The sequence below is a fragment of the Oncorhynchus mykiss genome, chromosome 3 (assembly GCF_013265735.2).
Source record: "Oncorhynchus mykiss isolate Arlee chromosome 3, USDA_OmykA_1.1, whole genome shotgun sequence".
In the NCBI taxonomy this organism is placed as follows: Eukaryota; Metazoa; Chordata; class Actinopteri; order Salmoniformes; family Salmonidae; genus Oncorhynchus; species Oncorhynchus mykiss.
The window spans coordinates 83,150,023-83,176,522 of record NC_048567.1 but is presented as its reverse complement, the minus strand read 5'-3'; the positions used below and the strand labels follow the sequence as shown (position 1 = coordinate 83,176,522).

At 45.3% G+C, this 26,500-nt stretch overlaps 1 protein-coding gene across 1 annotated transcript in view; it reads left to right on the top strand.

Moving 5' to 3' along the window:
* Positions 1-26,500, top strand: part of LOC110504940 (neuropilin-2-like) — a gene marked incomplete at its 5' end in the record, with an annotated part of 288,221 nt that overhangs the window by 17,184 nt on the left and 244,537 nt on the right. The window contains one exon of the mRNA XM_036965260.1: positions 25,701-25,882. Coding sequence (XP_036821155.1) covers positions 25,701-25,882 — 182 coding nt within the window. The remainder of the gene's footprint in view (positions 1-25,700; positions 25,883-26,500) is intronic.

The following is a 26,500-nucleotide window of genomic DNA, read 5'->3' as shown; positions in this document are numbered from 1 at the left end:
TCACACAGGAAGAGGAACATCCGTAGAGTACGACCCTACCTCACACAGGAAGAGGAACATCCGTAGAGTACGACCCTACCTCACACAGGAAGAGGAACATCCGTAGAATACGACCCTACCTCACACAGGAAGAGGAACATCCGTAGAGTACGACCCTACCTCACACAGGAAGAGGAACATCCGTAGAATACGACCCTACCTCACACAGGAAGAGGAACATCCGTAGAGTACGACCCTACCTCACACAGGAAGAGGAACATCCGTAGAGTACGACCCTACCTCACACAGGAAGAGGAACATCCGTAGAATACGACCCTACCTCACACAGGAAGAGGAACATCCGTAGAGTACGACCCTACCTCACACAGGAAGAGGAACATCCGTAGAGTACGACCCTACCTCACACAGGAAGAGGAACATCCGTAGAATACGACCCTACCTCACACAGGAAGAGGAACATCCGTAGAGTACGACCCTACCTCACACAGGAAGAGGAGCATCCGTAGAGTACGACCCTACCTCACACAGGAAGAGGAACATCCGTAGAGTACGACCCTACCTCACACAGGAAGAGGAACATCCGTAGAGTACGACCCTACCTCACACAGGAAGAGGAACATCCGTAGAATACGACCCTACCTCACACAGGAAGAGGAACATCCGTAGAGTACGACCCTACCTCACACAGGAAGAGGAACATCCGTAGAGTACGACCCTACCTCACACAGGAAGAGGAACATCCGTAGAATACGACCCTACCTCACACAGGAAGAGGAACATCCGTAGAGTACGACCCTACCTCACACAGGAAGAGGAACATCCGTAGAGTACGACCCTACCTCACACAGGAAGAGGAACATCCGTAGAGTACGACCCTACCTCACACAGGAAGAGGAACATCCGTAGAATACGACCCTACCTCACACAGGAAGAGGAACATCCGTAGAGTACGACCCTACCTCACACAGGAAGAGGAACATCCGTAGAGTACGACCCTACCTCACACAGGAAGAGGAACATCCGTAGAATACGACCCTACCTCACACAGGAAGAGGAACATCCGTAGAGTACGACCCTACCTCACACAGGAAGAGGAACATCCGTAGAGTACGACCCTACCTCACACAGGAAGAGGAACATCCGTAGAATACGACCCTACCTCACACAGGAAGAGGAACATCCGTAGAGTACGACCCTACCTCACACAGGAAGAGGAACATCCGTAGAGTACGACCCTACCTCACACAGGAAGAGGAACATCCGTAGAGTACGACCCTACCTCACACAGGAAGAGGAACATCCGTAGAATACGACCCTACCTCACACAGGAAGAGGAACATCCGTAGAGTACGACCCTACCTCACACAGGAAGAGGAACATCCGTAGAGTACGACCCTACCTCACACAGGAAGAGGAACATCCGTAGAATACGACCCTACCTCACACAGGAAGAGGAACATCCGTAGAGTACGACCCTACCTCACACAGGAAGAGGAACATCCGTAGAGTACGACCCTACCTCACACAGGAAGAGGAACATCCGTAGAATACGACCCTACCTCACACAGAAAGAGGAACATCCGTAGAATACGACCCTACCAATTCAGGCTCTTGTCCACTGAAACACTCTGTTGGCTGGACTCTCCGCTTGTGCCATCAAACCCCTGCTACTTATCCGCAACGCCAGTGTTCAACCTTCCCAAGCTCTCCCATGTCGCCCCGCTCCTGAGCACACTCCGCAGTTGAAGTGTGTGTGTGTGTGTGTGTGTCTTTGTGTGTCCGTCTGTGTGTGTGAGAGAAAGCGTTCCTCTGAAAGGCTGTATTCTGAAGTGACCGGGGAGAAGTCTGTGTGATCCCTCCACTTCCTCACCCCTCCTTACCCCCTCCTCCTCACCCCCCTTATCCCCTCCTCCTCACCCCTCCTTACCCCCTCCTCCTTACCCCCTCCTTACCCCCTCCTCCTCACCCCTCCTTACCCCCTCCTCCACACCCCTCCTTACCCCCTCCTCCTTGCCCCCTCCTCCTCACACCCCCTCCTTACCCCCTCCTCCTCACCCCTCCTTACCCCCTCCTCCTCACCCCCCCTTATCCCCTCCTCCTCACCCCTCCTTACCCCCTCCTCCTTACCCCCTCCTCACACCCCCTCCTTACCCCCTCCTCCTCACACCTCTTCCTCACCCCTCCTCACCCCCTACTTCTTACCCCCTCCTCACACCCCCTCCTTGCCCCCTCCTCCTCACACCCCCTCCTTACCCCCTCCTCCTCATCCCTCCTTACCCCCTCCTCCTCACCCCCCCCCTTATCCCCTCCTCCTCACCCCTCCTTACCCCCTCCTCCTTACCCCCTCCTCACACCCCCTCCTTACCCCCTCCTCCTCACACCTCTTCCTCACGCCTCCTAACCCCCTCCTCCCTACCCCCTCCTCCTCACCCCTCCTTACCCCCTCCTCTCCCAACCCTCCTGGTGTATGTTAATTGCCATTCACACATTCACTCTTTCAGGAGCGAACATTTCTCACACCTGCCATACCCTTCAAGGTTCTCAGCAGACTGGTAGTCTGGGTAAAAGAGAAGTCACAGTTTACTTCAGCCATGTTCACACTGAATCAGAGAAAGCTGTGGGGTTTCAACAGCCTGTCAGACTACTAGGAAATCTAATTCACATTTGACGGTACTTAATCGACCCACATCTCCCCAATGTAATTCTACGTTAGGCTCACTGTGAGTGAACATCCAGTGCTTTCCCAGATCCACCAACTTCCAACTCAGATACATTTGGTCTACATCATAGATGTATTAGAAAAACACCCCCATCTCAATGCTAAACCGTAGTAGCTATAAATGGAGAAAGTTCAGGTCTGACAGTACTGCTCTAGCAGGTCCAGGCTCTGCTGTAGGCCATGTGCTGTGGGTGATAGGTCATATGTCATCTGCGAAGAGCAGGCGTTTAACCTTTCTAGGGCATTCCGCTGAAAGGGCAGCGCGTAAAATTCAAAAATAATTTTTAGAAATATGTAACTTTCACACATTAACAAGTCCAATACAGCAAATGAAAGATAAACATTTTGTTAATCTATCCATGGGAGGAGGGGTCGTTCTTGTTAATCCATCATGTCCGATTTCAAAAATGCTTTAAAGCGAAAGCACAACATATGATTATGTTACGTCATAGCCAAGTCAAAAAAACACACAGCCATTTTCCCAGGCAAAAATAGGAGTCACAAAAAGCAGAAATATAGATAAAAGTAATCATTAACCTTTGATGATCTTCATCAGATGACACACAATACATGTGTGTTTTGTTCGATAATGTGCATATTTATATCCCAAAATCTCAGTTTACATTGGCGCATTACGTGAAGTAATGTTTTGATTCCAAAACATCCGGTGATTTTGCAGATAGCCACATCAAATCCCAGAAATACTCATAATTAACATTGATAAAATATACAAGTGTTATTCACAGAATTAATGATAGACTTCTCCTTAATGCAACCGCTGTGTCAGATTTCAAAAAACCTTTACGGAAAAAGCATCATCTGAGAACGGCGCTCAGAGCCCAATCCAGCCAAAGAAATATCCGCCATGTTGGAGTCAACAGAAGTTAGAAATAACATTATAAATACTCACTTACCTTTGATGATCTTCATCAGAAGGCACTCCCAGGAATCCCAGTTCAACAATTAAATGACTGATTTGTTCCATAAAGTCCATAATTTATGTCCAAATAGCCACTTGTTGTTAGCGTGTTCAGCCCAGTAATCCATCTTCATGAGGCGCGAGCACTTCGTCCAGACAAAAACTCGAAAAGTTCCATTACAGGTCGTAGAAACAAGTCAAACGATGTATGGAATCAATCTTTAGGATGTTTTTAACATAAATCATCAATAAGGTTCCAACCGGAGAATTCCTTTGTCTGTAGAAAAGCACTGGAACGAGAGCAAACTCTGTTGTGAGCGCGCGTCACGAGCCTGAGACACTCTGCCAGACCCATGACTCATTCAGCTCCCATTCCCTCCTCCTTTATAGCATAAGCAAAATAAGTTTCTAAAGACGGTTGACATCTAGTGGAAGTGCAACTTGACCCCAAAGACACTGTGTATTCGGTAGTTCAAGCTTTGCCATATGAGTTCTGTTATACTCACAGACATCATTCAAACAGTTTTAGAAACGTCAGAGTGTTTTCTATCCAATACTAATAATAATATGCATATATTAGCATTTGGGACTGAGTAGGAGGCAGTTCACTCTGGGCACGCTATTCATCCAAAAGAGAAAATGCTGCCCCCTATCCCAAACAGGTTCTTCTGAATTGTGGAGACTAACACCAGGGGCTGAGGATTTTTCTAGAATAGTGGCCAATTCGTTGATGTAAATATTGAAGAGTGCAGGGCTCAGATTGCAACCCTGGCGAAGGCCCCGCCCCTGGTTAAAGAATTCTGTTATTTTCTTGCCAATTTTAATGCTGCATGTTTTGCCGGTAGACATTGATTGAATTATGTCTTGTGTTTTACCCCCACAACACTTTCAATAACTTTGTAGAACAGTCCTGTATGCCAAATAGAATCAAATGCTTTTTGGAAGTCGATAAAGCAAGTGTATATTTTGGTATTATTTTGGTGGACATGTTTATCAATCAGGGTGTGTAGAGTGTAAATATGATCAGTCATGTGATGTTTTGGTATAAATCCAATTTGTCTTTTACTCAAGACATTGTGCTTATTAAGGAAGTTTAGATCTCTTACATTTATAATACTACAGAAAACCTTCCCCAGGTTACTGTTCCTACAAATGCCTCTGTAATTGTTCGGGTCACATTTGTCTCCGTTCTTAAATATTGGGGTTATGAGTTCTTGATTCCAGATGTCAGGGAAATAACCTACACTCAGGATCAAACTTAAACAGCTTTAATATAGCCAAATGACATTTTTCACTAGTGAATTTGAGCATTTCATTTAGGATGCCATCAGGTCTGCATGGCTTTTTATATTTGAGGGCCTGAAGTTTCTTGTAGAGCTCCTGGTCAGTAATAGTTTAGTGTCTTATAGAGCTCCTGGTCAGTAATAGTTTAGTTTCTTATAGAGCTCCTGGTCAGTAATAGTTTAGTGTCTTATAGAGCTCCTGGTCAGTAATAGTTTAGTTTCTTATAGAGCTCCTGGTCAGTAATAGTTTAGTTTCTTATAGAGCTCCTGGTCAGTAATAGTTTAGTTTCTTATAGAGCTCCTGGTCAGTAATAGTTTAGTTTCTTATAGAGCTCCTGGTCAGTAATAGTTTAGTTTCTTATAGAGCTCCTGGTCAGTAATAGTTTAGTTTCTTATAGAGCTCCTGGTCAGTAATAGTTAAGTTTCTTGTAGAGCTCCTGGTCAGTAATAGTTTAGTTTCTTATAGAGCTCCTGGTCAGTAATAGTTTAGTTTCTTGTAGAGCTCCTGGTCAGTACTAGTTTAGTTTCTTATAGAGCTCCTGGTCAGTAATAGTTTAGTTTCTTATAGAGCTCCTGGTCAGTAATAGTTTAGTTTCTTGTAGAGCTCCTGGTCAGTACTAGTTTAGTTTCTTATAGAGCTCCTGGTCAGTAATAGTTTAGTTTCTTATAGAGCTCCTGGTCAGTAATAGTTTAGTTTCTTATAGAGCTCCTGGTCAGTAATGGTTTAGTTTCTTATAGAGCTCCTGGTCAGTAATAGTTTAGTTTCTTATAGAGCTCCTGGTCAGTAATAGTTTAGTTTCTTGTAGAGCTCCTGGTCAGTACTAGTTTAGTTTCTTATAGAGCTCCTGGTCAGTAATAGTTTAGTTTCTTATAGAGCTCCTGGTCAGTACTAGTTTAGTTTCTTGTAGAGCTCCTGGTCAGTACTAGTTTAGTTTCTTATAGAGCTCCTGGTCAGTAATAGTTTAGTTTCTTATAGAGCTCCTGGTCAGTAAAAGTTTAGTTTCTTATAGAGCTCCTGGTCAGTAATGGTTTAGTTTCTTATAGAGCTCCTGGTCAGTAATAGTTTAGTTTCTTATAGAGCTCCTGGTCAGTAATAGTATAGTTTCTTGTAGAGCTCCTGGTCAGTACTAGTTTAGTTTCTTATAGAGCTCCTGGTCAGTAATAGTTTAGTTTCTTATAGAGCTCCTGGTCAGTAATAGTTTAGTTTCTTATAGAGCTCCTGGTCAGTAATAGTTTAGTTTCTTATAGAGCTCCTGGTCAGTAATAGTTTAGTTTCTTATAGAGCTCCTGGTCAGTAATAGTTTAGTTTCTTATAGAGCTCCTGGTCAGTAATAGTTTAGTTTCTTGTAGAGCTCCTGGTCAGTAATAGTTTAGTTTCTTATAGAGCTCCTGGTCAGTAATAGTTTAGTTTCTTGTAGAGCTCCTGGTCAGTACTAGTTTAGTTTCTTATAGAGCTCCTGGTCAGTACTAGTTTAGTTTCTTATAGAGCTCCTGGTCAGTACTAGTTTAGTTTCTTGTAGAGCTCCTGGTCAGTACTAGTTTAGTTTCTTATAGAGCTCCTGGTCAGTAATAGTTTAGTTTCTTATAGAGCTCCTGGTCAGTAAAAGTTTAGTTTCTTATAGAGCTCCTGGTCAGTAATGGTTTAGTTTCTTATAGAGCTCCTGGTCAGTAATAGTTTAGTTTCTTATAGAGCTCCTGGTCAGTAATAGTATAGTTTCTTGTAGAGCTCCTGGTCAGTACTAGTTTAGTTTCTTATAGAGCTCCTGGTCAGTAATAGTTTAGTTTCTTATAGAGCTCCTGGTCAGTAATAGTTTAGTTTCTTATAGAGCTCCTGGTCAGTAATAGTTTAGTTTCTTATAGAGCTCCTGGTCAGTAATAGTTTAGTTTCTTATAGAGCTCCTGGTCAGTAATAGTTTAGTTTCTTATAGAGCTCCTGGTCAGTAATAGTTTAGTTTCTTATAGAGCTCCTGGTCAGTAATAGTTTAGTTTCTTATAGAGCTCCTGGTCAGTAATAGTTAAGTTTCTTGTAGAGCTCCTGGTCAGTAATAGTTTAGTTTCTTATAGAGCTCCTGGTCAGTAATAGTTTAGTTTCTTGTAGAGCTCCTGGTCAGTACTAGTTTAGTTTCTTATAGAGCTCCTGGTCAGTAATAGTTTAGTTTCTTATAGAGCTCCTGGTCAGTAATAGTTTAGTTTCTTGTAGAGCTCCTGGTCAGTACTAGTTTAGTTTCTTATAGAGCTCCTGGTCAGTAATAGTTTAGTTTCTTATAGAGCTCCTGGTCAGTAATAGTTTAGTTTCTTATAGAGCTCCTGGTCAGTAATGGTTTAGTTTCTTATAGAGCTCCTGGTCAGTAATAGTTTAGTTTCTTATAGAGCTCCTGGTCAGTAATAGTTTAGTTTCTTGTAGAGCTCCTGGTCAGTACTAGTTTAGTTTCTTATAGAGCTCCTGGTCAGTAATAGTTTAGTTTCTTATAGAGCTCCTGGTCAGTACTAGTTTAGTTTCTTGTAGAGCTCCTGGTCAGTACTAGTTTAGTTTCTTATAGAGCTCCTGGTCAGTAATAGTTTAGTTTCTTATAGAGCTCCTGGTCAGTAAAAGTTTAGTTTCTTATAGAGCTCCTGGTCAGTAATGGTTTAGTTTCTTATAGAGCTCCTGGTCAGTACTAGTTTAGTTTCTTATAGAGCTCCTGGTCAGTAATAGTTTAGTTTCTTATAGAGCTCCTGGTCAGTAATAGTTTAGTTTCTTATAGAGCTCCTGGTCAGTAATAGTTTAGTTTCTTATAGAGCTCCTGGTCAGTAATAGTTTAGTTTCTTATAGAGCTCCTGGTCAGTAATAGTTTAGTTTCTTATAGAGCTCCTGGTCAGTAATAGTTTAGTTTCTTATAGAGCTCCTGGTCAGTAATAGTTTAGTTTCTTATAGAGCTCCTGGTCAGTAATAGTTTAGTTTCTTGTAGAGCTCCTGGTCAGTAATAGTTTAGTTTCTTATAGAGCTCCTGGTCAGTAATAGTTTAGTTTCTTGTAGAGCTCCTGGTGAGTAATAGTTTAGTGTCTTATAGAGCTCCTGGTCAGTAATAGTTTAGTTTCTTATAGAGCTCCTGGTCAGTAATAGTTTAGTTTCTTATAGAGCTCCTGGTCAGTAATAGTTTAGTTTCTTATAGAGCTCCTGGTCAGTAATAGTTTAGTTTCTTGTAGAGCTCCTGATCAGTAATAGTTTAGTTTCTTACAGAGCTCCTGGTCAGTAATAGTTTAGTTTCTTATATAGCTCCTGGTCAGTAATAGTTTAGTTTCTTATATAGCTCCTGGTCAGTAATAGTTTAGTTTCTTATAGAGCTCCTGGTCAGTAATAGTTTAGTTTCTTATAGAGCTCCTGGTCAGTAATAGTTTAGTTTCTTATAGAGCTCCTGGTCAGTAATAGTTTAGTTTCTTATAGAGCTCCTGGTCAGTAATAGTTTAGTTTCTTATAGAGCTCCTGGTCAGTAATAGTTTAGTTTCTTATAGAGCTCCTGGTCAGTAATAGTTTAGTTTCTTATAGAGCTCCTGGTCAGTAATAGTTTAGTTTCTTGTAGAGCTCCTGGTCAGTAATAGTTTAGTTTCTTATAGAGCTCCTGGTCAGTAATAGTTTAGTTTCTTGTAGAGCTCCTGGTCAGTAATAGTTTAGTGTCTTATAGAGCTCCTGGTCAGTAATAGTTTAGTTTCTTATAGAGCTCCTGGTCAGTAATAGTTTAGTTTCTTATAGAGCTCCTGGTCAGTAATAGTTTAGTTTCTTATAGAGCTCCTGGTCAGTAATAGTTTAGTTTCTTGTAGAGCTCCTGATCAGTAATAGTTTAGTTTCTTACAGAGCTCCTGGTCAGTAATAGTTTAGTTTCTTATATAGCTCCTGGTCAGTAATAGTTTAGTTTCTTATAGAGCTCCTGGTCAGTAATAGTTTAGTTTCTTATAGAGCTCATGGTCAGTAATAGTTTCGTTTCTTATAGAGCTCCTGGTCAGTAATAGTTTAGTTTCTTATAGAGCTCCTGGTCAGTAATAGTTTAGTTTCTTATAGAGCTCCTGGTCAGTAATAGTTTAGTTTCTTATAGAGCTCCTGGTCAGTAATAGTTTAGTTTCTTATAGAGCTCCTGGTCAGTAATAGTTTAGTTTCTTATAGAGCTCCTGGTCAGTAATAGTTTAGTTTCTTATAGAGCTCCTGGTCAGTAATAGTTTAGTTTCTTATAGAGCTCCTGGTCAGTAATAGTTAAGTTTCTTATAGAGCTCCTGGTCAGTAATAGTTTAGTTTCTTATAGAGCTCCTGGTCAGTAATAGTTTAGTTTCTTGTAGAGCTCCTGATCAGTAATAGTTTAGTTTCTTACAGAGCTCCTGGTCAGTAATAGTTTAGTTTCTTATATAGCTCCTGGTCAGTAATAGTTTAGTTTCTTATAGAGCTCCTGGTCAGTAATAGTTTAGTTTCTTATAGAGCTCATGGTCAGTAATAGTTTCGTTTCTTATAGAGCTCCTGGTCAGTAATAGTTTAGTTTCTTATAGAGCTCCTGGTCAGTAATAGTTTAGTTTCTTATAGAGCTCCTGGTCAGTAATAGTTTAGTTTCTTATAGAGCTCCTGGTCAGTAATAGTTTAGTTTCTTATAGAGCTCCTGGTCAGTAATAGTTTAGTTTCTTATAGAGCTCCTGGTCAGTAATAGTTTAGTTTCTTATAGAGCTCCTGGTCAGTAATAGTTTAGTTTCTTATAGAGCTCCTGGTCAGTAATAGTTAAGTTTCTTATAGAGCTCCTGGTCAGTAATTGTTAAGTTTCTTATAGAGCTCCTGGTCAGTAATAGTTTAGTGTCTTATAGAGCTCCTGGTCAGTAATTGGGGAGTCCAATGGATTTTGACTGTCCTTTATTGCTTTTTCTAATCCATTCAACTACTCATGAATTTGGTGTTGTAGAGTGTTGTAAATGTGTTGTCCACATGTCACCATTTTGTATCACTAATTCCTATTGTTTAGATTTGTTTTTCCAATTTTGCCAGAAGTTGTTTGTGTTTATGGACTCCTCAATTTGTCAGCTGCTTGCTGTTGTACTGTGCTTTTTTGGTTCTGAGTGTACGTTTATAACCCTAGAGTTTGACAGTAATGAAGTCTGAAGTCTGACAGTAATGAAGGCGTAATTCACCATTATTTGGGTCTCTGTGCTTTTGGTTGGATACTGTTTTTTCCTTATAATTTTACAATCTGCATCAAACCATCAAACCACATACAAATCATTAAAATCCAGACAGAAAATATTTACACAAGAAGCAATCTAATATCACACAGTCAAAACTCTCCGTCGTTTAGTTAAATTCACCATTCTGCGATTCTCACTGTTAATCTGTGGTCGTTTTTCTTTTTAATAAATCAATTTCAGTTGTTCTTATGAGGAACAACGTCATTTGGCTGTGATCAGACAGAGGTGTTAGTGGCTTGACAGTGAAGGAGCTGAGAGAGAAAGGGTCAATGTCTGTGATCATATTGTCTACTGTACTGTGGCCAAGAGGTGAGCAGTAGGTGAATCTCCCCAAAGAGTCCCCACGTAACCTACCATTGACAAAGTACAGACCCAGGCTTCGACAGAGCTGCATCAGATACCTTCTGTTGTTGTTGACGGTGCTGTCACTGTTGTTTCTATGGGGGAGATTAAGACAGTTAGAGACACTATGGCCTGTAATAAAGCTGTCCCCTCATGTGGTCGTTAGGACAGGTAGTGTTCCTGTGCGCGAATTTGTGTCCCCACAGATGAGCACATTTCCCTGGGCCTGGAAATGGCACGTCTCTTCCTCAAGGGTGGGGAAGGTCTCCTCTGAGTAATATGGGGATTCTGAGGGGGGGGGGGGGGGGGGGGGGGGGAGATCTCCTCTGAGTAATATGGGGATTCTGAGGGGGAGGGGGGGGGGGAGATCTCCTCTGAGTAATATGGGGATTCTGAGGGGGGGGGGGGGGGGGGGGGGGATCTCCTCTGAGTAATATGGGGATTCTGAGGAGGAGGGGGGGGGGGGAGATCTCCTCTGAGTAATATGGGGATTCTGAGGGGGGGGATCTCCTCTGAGTAATATGGGGATTCTGAGGGGGGGGGGGGGGGGGATCTCCTCTGAGTAATATGGGGATTCTGAGGGGGGGGGGGGAGATCTCCTCTGAGTAATATGGGGATTCTTAGAGGGGGGGAGATCTCCTCTGAGTAATATGGGGATTCTTAGAGGGGGGGGGGGGAACTCCTCTGAGTAATATGGGGATTCTGAGAGGGGATATATATTTCACAACACATCTTTTTCTGTCAATACAAGTTGTTTATTCTCCTACACCTCTCCTACACCTCTCTGACACCTCTCTGACCTCTCCTACACCTCTCCCACACCTCTCTGACACCTCTCCTGCACCTCTCTGACATCTCTCCTACACCTCTCTGACACCTCTCCTACACCTCTCTGACACCTCTCCTACACCTCTCTGACATCTCTCCTACACCTCTCTGACATCTCTCCTACACCTCTCCTACATATCTCTGACATCTCTCCTACACCTCTCCTACATCTCTCTGACATCTCTCTGACACCTCTCCTACATCTCTCTGACATCTCTCCTACACCTCTCTGACATCTCTCCTACACCTCTCCTACATCTCTCTGACATCTCTCCTACACCTCTCCTACATCTCTCTGACATCTCTCCTACACCTCTCTTACATCTCTCTGACATCTCTCCTACACCTCTCCTACACCTCTCTGACATCTCTCCTACACCTCTCTGACACCTCTCTGACACCTCTCCTACACCTCTCTGACATCTCTCCTACACCTCTCTGACATCTCTCCTACACCTCTCCTACATCTCTCTGACATCTCTCCTACACCTCGCCTACATCTCTCTGACATCTCTCCTACACCTCTCCTACACCTCTCTGACACCTCTCTGACCTCTCCTACACCTCTCCTACACCTCTCTGACACATCTCCTACATCTCTCTGACACCTCTCCTACACTTCTCTGACATCTCTCCTACACCTCTCTGACACCTCTCCTACACCTCTCTGACATCTCTCCTACACCTCTCTGACATCTCTCCTACACCTCTCCTACATATCTCTGACATCTCTCCTACACCTCTCCTACATCTCTCTGACACCTCTCCTACACCTCTCTGACATCTCTCCTACACCTCTCTGACATCTCTCCTACACCTCTCCTACATCTCTCTGACATCTCTCCTACACCTCTCCTACATCTCTCTGACATCTCTCCTACACCTCTCCTACACCTCTCTGACATCTCTCCTACACCTCTCTGACACCTCTCCTACACCTCTCTGACATCTCTCCTACACCTCTCTGACACATCTCCTACACCTCTCTGACACATCTCCTACACCTCTCTGACACCTCTCTGACACCTCTCCTACACCTCTCCTACACCTCTCTGACATCTCTCCTACACCTCTCTGACATCTCTCCTACACCTCTCCTACATCTCTCTGACATCTCTCCTACACCTCTCCTACATCTCTCTGACATCTCTCCTACACCTCTCTTACATCTCTCTGACATCTCTCCTACACCTCTCTGACACATCTCCTACACCTCTCTGACACATCTCCTACACCTCTCTGACACCTCTCTGACACCTCTCCTACACCTCTCCTACACCTCTCTGACACATCTCCTACACCTCTCCTACACCTCTCTGACACCTCTCCTACACCTCTCTTACACCTCTCCTTCACCTCTCCTACACCTCTCACACATCTCTCCGACACCTCTCCTACACCTCTCTGACATTTCTCCTACACCTCTTTTGCACCTCTCCTACACCTCTCTGACATCTCTCCTACACCTCTCCTACACCTCTCTGACATCTCTCCTACTCCTCTCCTACTCCTCTCTGACACCTTTCCTACACCACTGACATCTCTCCTACACCTTTCTTACACCTCTCCTACACCTCTCCTACACCTCTCTGACACCTCTCCTACACCTCTAAATTGTCATACTTGAGTAAAAGATACCTTTGATAGAAAATGATTCAAGTAAAAGTGACAGTCACCCAATACATCGATGTTAGATGGGGTTGAGGTCAGGGCTCTGTGCAAGCCAGTCTAGTACTTCCACACCGATCTCAACAAACCATTTCTGTATGGACCACGCTTTGTACACAGAGGCATAGTCATGCTCAAAGAGGAAAGGGCCTTCCCCAAACTGTTGCCAAAAAGTTGGAAGCACAGAATCGTCTAGAATGTCATTGTATGCTAAGGGGCCTAGCCCGAAACATGAAAAAACAGCTCCAGACCATTATTCTTCCTCCACTAAACTTTACAGTTGGCACTATGCATTCAGGCAGGTAGTGTTATCCTGGCATCTGCCAAACCCAGATTCGTCCGTTGGGGTTGCCAGATGGTGGAGCATGATTCATCACGCCAGAGAACATGTTTCCACTGCCAGATGGTGGAGAGTGATTCATCACGCCAGAGAACACGTTCCCACTGCCAGATGGTGGAGAGTGATTCATCACGCCAGAGAACACGTTCCCACTGCCAGATGGTGGAGAGTGACTCATCACGCCAGAGAACACGTTCCCACTGCCAGATGGTGGAGCGTGATTCATTCATCACGCCAGAGAACATGTTCCCACTGCCAGATGGTGGAGAGTGATTCATCACGCCAGAGAACACGTTCCCACTGCCAGATGGTGGAGAGTGACTCATCACGCCAGAGAACACGTTCCCACTGCCAGATGGTGGAGCGTGATTCATTCATCACGCCAGAGAACATGTTCCCACTGCCAGATGGTGGAGAGTGATTCATCACGCCAGAGAACACGTTCCCACTGCCAGATGGTGGAGAGTGATTCATCACGCCAGAGAACACGTTTCCACTGCTCTTTATAACACTCCAGCTGACACTTGGCTTTGTTCATGGTGATCTTAGGCCTGTGTGAAAACGCAACAGACAGTTTTTACATGCTACGCGCTTCAGCACTCGGCGGTCTGTGAGCTTGTGTGGCCTACCACTTTGTGGCTGAGCCGTTGTTGCTCCTAGATGTTTCCACTTCACAATAGCAGCACTTACAGTTAGTTACCTGGGGCAGCTCTAGCAGGGCAGAATTTTGCCGAATTGACTTGTCGGGAAGGTGGCGTCCTGTGACGGTGCCACGTTGAGTGTCACTGAGCTCTTCAGTAAGGCCCATTCTACCACCAGTGCAACAGATACACCCATTAATTAGAAGGGGTGTCCACATACTGCTGTATATGTAAGGCACCTGTACTATCACTAAGCAAACTAAACAGATTGACAACAAATGTCAATGAGATTTGTAAGTTTAAGTGAATTGGACCAGCATCATGCTCTTATAACGATTCAAAATGTAATTAGTATTTTTGAGGAAATCGTATGGTGTAAAACATGCATAGTTTTCTTTGGGAATGTAGTGAAGTTAATAGTAATATAGTAATATATATTACTATATAAATAGTAAAGTAGAGATACACCCCCCCTCAAAAAACTACTAGTAGTTTTACTTTACGCCACTGGTTAGGAGGAGGGGGAGTGGTTGGAGAGGTGGGGAGAAAGGGAGGGGAGGACACCTGTCTGTGTCTGTCAGAGAGGGGGGGGGGAGCTGAGATAAGTGTCATGTTCTCTCCTCCACCCCCACATTCCTCTACCTGACATGGGGCCACCGGTTATGTGTCCCGCAGCAGATTAGTCTAGGAGGGAGGGAGGGAGGGAGGGAGGGAGGGAGGGAGAGAGAGGGAGAGAGGGAGAGAGGGAGAGAGAGAGAGGGAGAGAGAGAGAGAGAGAGAGAGAGAGAGAGAGAGAGAGAGAGAGAGAGAGAGAGAGAGAGAGAGAAGGGAGAGAGAGAGAGAGAGAGAGAGAGAAGGAGAGAGAGAGAGAGAGAGAGAGAGAGAGAGAGAGAGAGAGAGAGAGAGAGAGAGAGAGAGAGAGAGAGAGAGAGAGAGAGAGAGAGAGAGAGAGAGAGAGAGAGAGAGAGAGAGAGAGAGAGAGAGAGAGAGAGAGAGAGAGAGAGAGAGAGAGAGAGAGAGAGAGGAAAAACATCTGTCACAGCTTCATCCTGCACGGCAGTAACATATGTTGTATTTTTAGAGGAGGTGGAGGACCAGTAAATATCTAGAACCTAAAACACAGGCTTTTTCTGCGAAACATGTTGAAGCTATCACTGGGTCACCAACACTAAGAATGATTGGAGTAGAGTAGCAGGTGTGAACCTATACGTGTTAGATGACTTGTTAACCTCCTGCCCTGTTCACTGTCCCTGTGCCCTATTCCCTGTGCCCTATTCCCTGTCCCTGTCCCTGTGCCCTATTCCCTATGCCCTGTTCCCTGTTCTCTGTGCCCTATTCCCTGTGCCCTGTTCCCTGTGCCCTATTCCCTGTCCCTGTGCCCTATTCCCTGTGCCCTATTCCCTGTTCCCTGTTCTCTGTGCCCTGTTCCCTGTTCTCTGTGCCCTATTCCCTGTGCCCTGTTCCCTGTTCTCTGTGCCCTATTCCCTGTGCCCTGTTCCCTATTCCCTGTGCCCTATTCACTGTGCCCTATTCCCTGTGCCCTGTTCCCTGTGCCCTAGTCCCTGTGCCCTGTTCCCTGTTCCCTGCAACAGTCTATGTTTTCTCCCTGCCCTGTTCCCTGTGCCCTGTTCCCTGTCCCTGTGCCCTATTCCCTGTGCCCTATTCCCTGTCCCTGTACCCTGTTCCCTGTGCCCTGTTCCCTGTCCCTGTGCCCTGTTCCCTGTCCCTGTGCCCTATTCCCTGTGCCCTATTCCCTGTCCCTGTACCCTGTGCCCTGTTCCCTGTGCCCTATTCCCTGTGCCCTGTTCCCTGTCCCTGTGCCCTATTCCCTGTGCCCTGTTCCCTGTCCCTGTGCCCTATTCCCTGTTCCCTGTTCTCGGTGCCCTGTTCCCTGTCCCTGTGCCCTATTCCCTGTGCCCTATTCCCTGTGCCCTGTTCTCTGTGCCCTGTTCTCTGTGCCTGTGCCCTGTTCCCTGTGCCCTGTTCCCTGTGCCCTGTGCCATGTGCCCTGTTCCCTGTGCCCTATTCCCTGTGCCCTGTGCCCTGTTCCCTGTGCCCTTTGCCCTGTTCCCTGTTCCCTGCAACAGTCTATGTTTTCTCCCTGCCCTGTTCCCTGTGCCCTGTTCCCTATTCCCTGTGCCCTGTTCCCTGTCCCTGTGCCCTGTTCCCCATGCCCTATTCCCTGTCCCTGTACCCTGTGCCCTGTTCCCTGTGCCCTATTCCCTGTGCCCTGTTCCCTGTCCCTGTGCCCTATTCCCTGTGCCCTGTTCCCTGTCCCTGTGCCCTATTCCCTGTTCCCTGTTCTCGGTGCCCTGTTCCCTGTCCTTGTGCCCTATTCCCTGTGCCCTATTCCCTGTGCCCTGTTCTCTGTGCCCTGTTCTCTGTGCCTGTGCCCTGTTCCCTGTGCCCTGTTCCCTGTGCCCTGTGCCATGTGCCCTATTCCCTGTGCCCTGTTCCCTGTGCCCTATTCACTGTTCCCTGTGCCCTATTCCCTGTGCCCTGTGCCCTGTTCCCTGTGCCCTTTGCCCTGTTCCCTGTTCCCTGCAACAGTCTATGTGTTCTCCCTGTCCTGTTCCCTGTGTCCTGTTTCCTGTGCCCTGTTCCCTGTGCCCTGTTCCCTGTGCCCTGTTCCCTATTCCCTGTGCCCTGTTCCCTGTGCCCTATTCCCTGTGCCCTGTTCCCTGTGCCCTGCTCCATGTGCCCTGTTCCCTGTTCCCCTGTTCCCTGCAACAGTCTATGTGTCCTCCCTGCCCTGTTCCCTGTTCCCTGCCTGTCAGGATGTCTATGTGTTCTCCCTGCCCTGTTCCCTGCCTGTCAGGATGTCTATGTGTCCTCCCTGCCCTGTTCCCTGCCTGTCAGGATGTGTGTGTGTTCTCCCTGCCCTGTTCCCTGCCTGTCAGGATGTGTGTGTGTTCTCCCTGCCCTGTTCCCTGCCTGTCAGGATGTCTATGTGTCCTCCCTGCCCTGTTCCCTGCCTGTCAGGATGTGTGTGTGTTCTCCCTGCCCTGTTCCCTGCCTGTCAGGATGTCTATGTGTTCTCCCTGCCCTGTTCCCTGTGCCCTGTTCCCTGTTCCCTGCAACAGTCTATGTGTTCTCCCTGCCCTGTTCCCTGCCTGTCAGGATGTCTATGTGTTCTCCCTGCCCTGTTCCCTGCCTGTCAGGATGTGTGTGTGACTGCCTCCTCAGCTCCACAACAACACCTAAGGCTTCCCCCATTCTGGTAAAACATCTTTATGACACCTTGCACACTCAGAAGAGGGGACAGAGCATTGGGGACAACGTGTTATCATACCAGGGTCCATTACCCATGGTCATTACCCATGATTTATTACCCATGGTCCGTTACCCATGATTTATTACCCATGGTACATTACCCATGATTTATTACCCATGGTCATTACCAATGATTTATTACCCATGGTATATTACCCATGATTAATTAGCCATGGTCCATTACCCATGATGTATTACCCATGGTCCATTACCCATGATGTATTACCCATGGTATATTACCCATGATGTATTACCCATGGTCCATTACCCATTATGTATTACCCATGGTCCATTACCCATTATTTATTACCAATGGTATATTACCCATTATTTATTACCCATGGTCCATTACCCATGATGTATTACCCATGGTCCATTACCCATTATTTATTACCCATGGTCCATTACCCATTATTTATTACCCATGGTCCATTACCCATTATTTATTACCCATGGTCCATTACCCATTATTTATTACCCATGGTCCATTACCCAGGATTTATTACCCATGGTCATTTGTGGAATGTGGAGTGTGGCTAAGGAATCCATAGTTTTACACTGAAACATGAAGTGTCTCATAAATTAGTAAATAGTGTGGAAAACATTATATGTTGTGCATAAGATGACAAAATTAGCCCTCAATATTCAGCATTCTTTCTACCCGTTACCCTATAACCTACCCTATAACCTACCCTATAACCTACCATATAACCTACCTTATAACCTACCATATAACCTGCCCTCAACATTCAGCAGTCTCTCTACCCGTTACCCTATAACCTAACCTATAACCTACCCTATAACCTACCATATAACCTACCCTACAACCTACCCTACAACCTACCGTATAACCTACCCTATATCCTACCCTATAACCTACCCTACAACCTACCGCTTAACCTACCATATAACTTACCCTATATCCTACCCTATAACCTACCCTATATCCTACCCTATAACCTACCCTATAATCTACCGTATAACCTACCCTAAAACCTACCCTAAAACCTACCGTATAAGCTATCATTTAACCTACCCTATAACCTACAGTATAACCTACCCTATATCTTACCATATAACCTACCCTATATCCTACCCTACATCCTACCCTATAACCTACCTTATATCCTACCCAAAACCTACCCTATAACCTACCTTATATTCTACCCTATATCCTACCCTAAATCCTACCCTGTAATCTACCCTACCCTATATCCTACCCTGTAATCTACCCTGTTTTCTACCCTGTATTCTACCCTGTAACCTACCCTATAACCTACCCTACGCCAACTGTCATCTCTCTGCTCCCCTACCCTACTGCCTGTTGATCTGTCATCTCTCTGCCCCACTACCCTACTGTCTGTTGATCTGTCATCTCTCTGCCCCACTACCCTATAGTCTGTTGATCTGTCATCTCTCTGCCCCACTACCCTATAGTCTGTTGATATGTCATCTCTCTGCCCCACTACCCTACTGTCTGTTGATCTGTCATCTCTCTGCCCCACTACCCTATAGTCTGTTGATCTGTCATCTCTCTGCCCCACTACCCTATAGTCTGTTGATCTGTCATCTCTCTGCCCCACTACCCTACTGTCTGTTGATCTGTCATCTCTCTGCCCCACTACACTATAGTCTGTTGATCTGTCATCTCTCTGCCCCACTACCCTACTGTCTGTTGATCTGTCATTTCTCTGCCCCACTACCCTATAGTCTGTTGATCTGTCATCTCTCTGCCCCACTACCCTATAGTCTGTTGATCTGTCATCTCTCTGCCCCACTACCCTACTATCTGTTGATCTGTCATCTCTCTGCCCCACTACCCTATAGTCTGTTGATCTGTCATCTCTCTGCCACACTACCCTACTGTCTGTTGATCTGTCATCTCTCTGCCCCACTACCCTATAGTCTGTTGATCTGTCATCTCTCTGCCCCACTACCCTACTGTCTGTTGATCTGTCATCTCTCTGCCCCACTAGAATACTATCTGTTGATCTGTCATCTCTCTGCCCCACTACCCTATAGTCTGTTGATCTGTCATCTCTCTGCCCCACTACCCTATAGTCTGTTGATCTGTCATCTCTCTGCCACACTACCCTACTGTCTGTTGATCTGTCATCTCTCTGCCCCACTACCCTACTGTCTGTTGATCTGCTACAACTGCTGGTCGTTGTCTCCCTGATTAAAACAACCTTGTTACTGCTGGTCGTTGTCTCCATACTGCTGGTCGTTGTCTCCATGATTAAAACAGCCTTGATACTGCTGGTCGTTGTCTCCATACTGCTGGCCGTTGTCTCCATGATTAAAACAGCCTTGATACTGCTGGTCGTTGTCTCCATGCTGCTGGTCGTTGTCTCCATACTGCTGGTCATTGTCTCCATGCTGCTGGTCGTTGTCTCCCTGATTAAAACAGCCTTGATACTGCTGGTCGTTGTCTCCATACTGCTGGTCGTTGTCTCCATGTTTAAAACAGCCTTGATACTGCTGGTCGTTGTCTCCCTGATTAAAGCAGCCTTGATACTGCTGGTCGTTGTCTCCCTGATTAAAGCAGCCTTGATACTGCTGGTCGTTGTCTCCCTGATTAAAACAGCCTTGATACTGCTGGTCGTTGTATCCCTGATTAAAACAGCCTTGATACTGCTGGTCGTTGTCTCCCTGATTAAAACAGCCTTGATACTGCTGGTCGTTGTCTCCCTGATGAAAACAGCCTTGATACTGCTGGTCGTTGTCTCCATGATTAAAACAGCCTTGATACTGCTAGTCGTTGTCTCCATACTGCTGGTCGTTGTCTCCATACTGCTGGTCGTTGTCTCCATGATTAAAACAACCTTGATACTGCTGGTCGTTGTCTCCATGCTGCTGGTCGTTGTCTCCCTGATTAAAACAGCCTTGATACTGCTGGTCGTTGTCTCCCTGATGAAAACAGCCTTGATACTGCTGGTCGTTGTCTCCATGATTAAAACAGCCTTGATACTGCTAGTCGTTGTCTCCATACTGCTGGTCGTTGTCTCCATACTTCTGGTCGTTGTCTCCATGATTAAAACAACCTTGATTCTGCTGGTCTTTGTCTCCATACTGCTGGTCGTTGTCTCCATGCTGCTGGTCGTTGTCTCCATGCTGCTGGTCGTTGTCTCCCTGTTTAAAACAGCCTTGATACTGCTGGTCGTTGTCTCAATACTGCTGGTCGTTGTCTCCATACTGCTGGTCGTTGTCTCCATACTGCTGGTCGTTGTCTCCATGATTAAAACAGCCTTGATACTGCTGGTCGTTGTCTCCATGCTGCTGGTCGTTGTCTCCATGCTGCTGGTCGTTGTCTCCATGCTGCTGGTCGTTGTCTCCATGCTGCTGGTCGTTGTCTCCCTGTTTAAAACAGCCTTGATACTGCTGGTCGTTGTCTCCATACTGCTGGTCGTTGTCTCCATGATTAAAACAGCCTTGATACTGCTGGTCGTTGTCTCCATGCTGCTGGTCGTTGTCTCCATGCTGCTGGTTGTTGTCTCCATGCTGCTGGTCGTTGTCTCCATGCTGCTGGTCGTTGTCTCCATGCTGCTGGTCGTTGTCTCCCTGTTTAAAACAGCCTTGATACTGCTGGTCGTTGTCTCCATACTGCTGGTCGTTGTCTCCATGATTAAAACAGCCTTGATACTGCTGGTCGTTGTCTCCATGCTGCTGGTCGTTGTCTCCATACTGCTGGTCGTTGTCTCCCTGATTAAAACAGCCTTGATACTGCTGGTCGTTGTCTCCCTGATGAAAACAGCCTTGATACTGCTGGTCGTTGTCTCCATGATTAAAACAGCCTTGATACTGCTAGTCGTTGTCTCCATACTGCTGGTCGTTGTCTCCATACTGCTGGTCGTTGTCTCCATGATTAAAACAGCCTTGATACTGCTGGTCGTTGTCTCCATGCTGCTGGTCGTTGTCTCCCTGATTAAAACAGCCTTGATACTGCTGGTCTTTGTCTCCATACTGCTGGTCGTTGTCTCCATGCTGCTGGTCGTTGTCTCCATGCTGCTGGTCGTTGTCTCCCTGTTTAAAACAGCCTTGATACTGCTGGTCGTTGTCTCCATGCTGCTGGTCGTTGTCTCCCTGTTTAAAACAGCCTTGATACTGCTGGTCGTTGTCTCAATACTGCTGGTCGTTGTCTCCATACTGCTGGTCGTTGTCTCCATACTGCTGGTCGTTGTCTCCATACTGCTGGTCGTTGTCTCCATGATTAAAACAGCCTTGATACTGCTGGTCGTTGTCTCCATGCTGCTGGTCGTTGTCTCCATGCTGCTGGTCGTTGTCTCCATGCTGCTGGTCGTTGTCTCCATACTGCTGGTCGTTGTCTCCATGATTAAAACAGCCTTGATACTGCTGGTCGTTGTCTCCATGCTGCTGGTCGTTGTCTCCATGCTGCCGGTCGTTGTCTCCATGCTGCTGGTCGTTGTCTCCCTGTTTAAAACAGCCTTGATACTGCTGGTCGTTGTCTCCCTGTTTAAAACAGCCTTGATACTGCTGGTCGTTTTCTCCATGCTGCTGGTCGTTGTCTCCCTGTTTAAAACAGCCTTGATACTGCCGATCATTTTCTCCATGTTTAAAACAGCCTTTTATTCTGTTTCAAGGATACAGAGATAAACACAGCAGCAGTGTCTCACTGTAAACACACACACACACACACACACACACAAAACAACAACAGGCCTGGTTCTAGTACCTCAGTTGAACAACCAGAGATCTCCATTAACTATAACAGAAGCAGCTGTAATCCTGTTTCCTCACTGGGGAGTCGTGGTGGCTGGCACCTGTAGCTGTGTGGCCTGGGGGTCGTTAGACCTTATCAGCACAACCGTACTGCACTAAACGTTTCATTACAATGGGAGGACATTGGGGTCTGGAGTTACTCTTGGCAGTCTTGCTCCCATTGTCAGACACACTACTTTTATTCTGCACTGATTGACAGATCAAAGGATATCACCACAGCCTTACTCTACTGCCCTGTCTATATTACCATAAAACAACTACTATACTGCCTTGTGTCTATATTACCATAAAACAACTACTAGACTGCCCTGTCTATATTACCATAAAACAACTACTATACTGCCTTGTGTCTATATTACCATAAAACAACTACTAGACTGCCCTGTCTATATTACCATAAAACAACTACTATACTGCCCTGTGTCTATATTACCATAAAACAACTACTATACTGCCCTGTGTCTATATTACCATAAAACAACTACTCTACTGCCATGTGTCTATATTAGCATAAAACAACTACTATACTGCCCTGTGTCTATATTACCATAAAACAACTACTATACTGCCCTGTGTCTATATTACCATAAAACAACTACTCTACTGCCCTGTCTATATTACCATAAAACAACTACTAGACTGCCCTGTCTATATTACCATAAAACAACTACTATACTGCCCTGTGTCTATATTACCATAAAACAACTACTATACTGCCCTGTGTCTATATTACCATAAAACAACTACTCTACTGCCCTGACTATATTACCATAAAACAACTACTCTACTGCCCTGTCTATATTACCATAAAACAACTACTCTACTGCCCTGTGTCTATATTACCATAAAACAACTACTATACTGCCCTGTCTATATTACCATAAAACAACTACTATGCTGCCATGTCTATATTACCATAAAACAACTACTATACTGCCCTGTCTATATTACCTTAAAACAACTACTCTACTGCCCTGACTATATTACCATAAAACCACTACTCTACTGCCCTGACTATATTACAATAAAACAACTACTATACTGCCCTGTCTATATTACCATAAAACAACTACTCTACTGCCCTGTCTATATTACCATAAAACAACTACTCTACTGCCCTGTCTATATTGCCATAAAACAACTACTATACTGCCCTGTGTCTATATTACCATAAAACAACTACTATACTGCCCTGTCTATATTACCATAAAACAACTACTATACTGCCCTGTCTATATTACCATAAAACAACTACTCTACTGCCCTGACTATATTACCATAAAACAACTACTATACTGCCCTGACTATATTACCATAAAACAACTACTCTACTGCCCTGACTATATTACCATAAAACAACTACTATACTGCCATGTGTCTATATTAGCATAAAACAACTACTATACTGCCCTGTGTCTATGTTACCATAAATCAACTACTATACTGCCCTTTCTATATTACAATAAAATTACAGGAAGTGGGGTGCCTAGGATTGGAGTCTCTCTCCCATTGTCTTGCCTTAGATAGTACGACACTTTAGTCCACTCTGATTAGTCAGGACTTGAAGGGCATAACAGTGACCCCACCTGAGTGACCCCACCTGAGTGACCCCACCTGTCGAAACTCTGAAGACAATAGTCTTAGAGAAATTCTATTGTTGTATGGAGTGCTTCCAATTAAAGGGTTTCTATTGGAGGTAGGATCCTGTTACTATGGAGGTAGGATCCTGTTACTATGGAGGTAGGATCCTGTTACTATGGAGGTAGGATCCTGTTACTATGGAGGTAGGATCCTGTTACTATGGAGGTAGGATCCTGTTACTATGGAGGTAGGATCCTGTTACTATGGAGGTAGGATCCTGTTACTATGGAGGTAGGATCTTGTTACTATGGAGGTAGGATGCTGTTACTATGGAGGTAGGATCCTGTTACTATGGAGGTAGGATCCTGTTACTATGGAGGTATGATCCTGTTACTATGGAGGTAGGATCCTGTTACTATGGAGGTAGGATCCTGTTACTATGGAGGTAGGATCCTGTTACTGTGGAGGTAGGATCCTGTTACTATGGAGGTAGGATCCTGTTACTATGGAGGTAGGATCCTGTTACTATGGAGGTAGGATCCTGTTACTATGGAGGTAGGATCCTGTTACTATGGAGGTAGGATCCTGTTACTATGGAGGTAGGATGCTGTTACTATGGAGGTAGGATCCTGTTACTATGGAGGTAGGATCCTGTTACTATGGAGGTAGGATGCTGTTACTATGGAGGTAGGATCCTGTTACTATGGAGGTAGGATCCTGTTACTATGGAAGTAGGATCCTGTTACTATGGAGGTAGGATCCTGTTACTATGGAGGTAGGATGCTGTTACTATGGAGGTAGGATCCTGTTACTATGGAGGTAGGATGCTGTTACTATGGAGGTAGGATCCTGTTACTATGGAGGTAGGATCCTGTTACTATGGAGGTAGGATGCTGTTACTATGGAGGTAGGATCCTGTTACTATGGAGGTAGGATCTTGCTAGCTTGGAGTGACACACAATAATAGTCTGCGTCTGAATAGAGACTCTATATACGGTAAACATAGTGCACTACTATGATCAGGGCCCATAGGGCTAAGTGATGGGAGTAGGGTGCCATTTGAGACACTAATGAACCCCATGTCACGACTGTTTCTTGGATAACACTGTGAACCCCATGTCACAACTGTTTCTTGGATAACACTGTGAACCGCATGTCAAGACTGTTTCTTGGTTAACACTGTGAACCCCATGTCATGGGGTGGCAAGCTGAAGGTTGCAAGTTCAAACCCCTGAGCTGACCTTGTCCCCGAGCTGACAAGGTACAAATCTGTCGTTCTGCCCCTGAACAAGGCAGTTAAACCCACTGTTCCTAGGCCGTCGTTGTAAATAAGAATTTGTTCTTAACTGACTTGCCTAGTAAAATAAATGACTGTTTCTTGGATAACACTGTGAACCCCATGTCACAACTGTTTTTTGGTTAACATTGTGAACCCCATGTCACGACGGTTTCTTGTGAACCCCATGTCACGACGGTTTCTTGTGAACCCCATGTCACGACGGTTTCTTGTGAACCCCATGTCACGACGGTTTCTTGTGAACCCCATGTCACGACGGTTTCTTGTGAACCCCATGTCACGACGGTTTCTTGTGAACCCCATGTCACGACGGTTTCTTGTGAACCCCATGTCACGACGGTTTCTTGTGAACCCCATGTCACGACGGTTTCTTGTGAACCCCATGTCACAACGGTTTCTTGTGAACCCCATGTCACGACGGTTTCTTGTGAACCCCATGTCACGACGGTTTCTTGTGAACCCCATGTCACGACGGTTTCTTGTGAACCCCATGTCACGACGGTTTCTTGTGAACCCCATGTCACGGCGGTTTCTTGTGAACCCCATGTCACGACGGTTTCTTGTGAACCCCATGTCACGGCGGTTTCTTGTGAACCCCATGTCACGACGGTTTCTTGTGAACCCCATGTCACGACGGTTTCTTGTGAACCCCATGTCACGACGGTTTCTTGTGAACCCCATGTCACGACGGTTTCTTGTGAACCCCATGTCACGGCGGTTTCTTGTGAACCCCATGTCACGACGGTTTCTTGTGATTATACAGTTTCCATGTTTTTTTTGTGTTCTTCTCTCCTGTCAGAAGACACATTTTTCTTTCTACTCGTTTTTTCTTGGACTTCCAATATGAAACATGGTCTCCATGTGTTTCTCCACTAGATATGACTACGTAGAGATCCGCGATGGGAACAGCGAGAAGGCAGACCTGTTGGGTAAACACTGCAGTAACATCGCCCCTCCAGCCATCATATCCTCAGGCCCTGTCCTCCTCATCAGGTTCGTCTCTGACTACGCTCACCAGGGGGCTGGCTTCTCACTGCGGTATGAGATCTTCAAGACTGGTGAGTCTGATATTCACAATGGCAAAAGTGTACATCATACTAGACAAATACATTAGGACAAATACATTAGGACAAATACATTAGGACAAATCAACTCTGTCAGGTGTAGAGACACACAACTATGGTTATAGATATAAACATTTAGGACCAGTTTTGTGGTCATGGATTTCATTTTTTTAAAAATTGTATTTCACCTTTATTTAACCAGGTAGGCCAGTTGAGAACACCTTTATTTAACCAGGTATGCAAGTTGAGAACACCTTTATTTAACCAGGTAGGCAAGTTGAGAACACCTTTATTTAACCAGGTAGGCCAGTTGAGAACACCTTTATTTAACCAGGTAGGCTAGTTGAGAACACCTTTATTTAACCAGGTAGGCCAGTTGAGAACACCTTTATTTAACCAGGTAGGCAAGTTGAGAACACCTTTATTTAACCAGGTAGGCAAGTTGAGAACAAGTTCTCATTTACAATTGCGACCTGGCCAAGATAAAGCAAAGCAGTTCGACACAAACAACAACAAACAACACAAACAACAACACATGGAGTAAAACAAACATACAGTCAATAATACAGTATAAACAAGTCTATATACGATGTGAGCAAATGAGGTGAGATA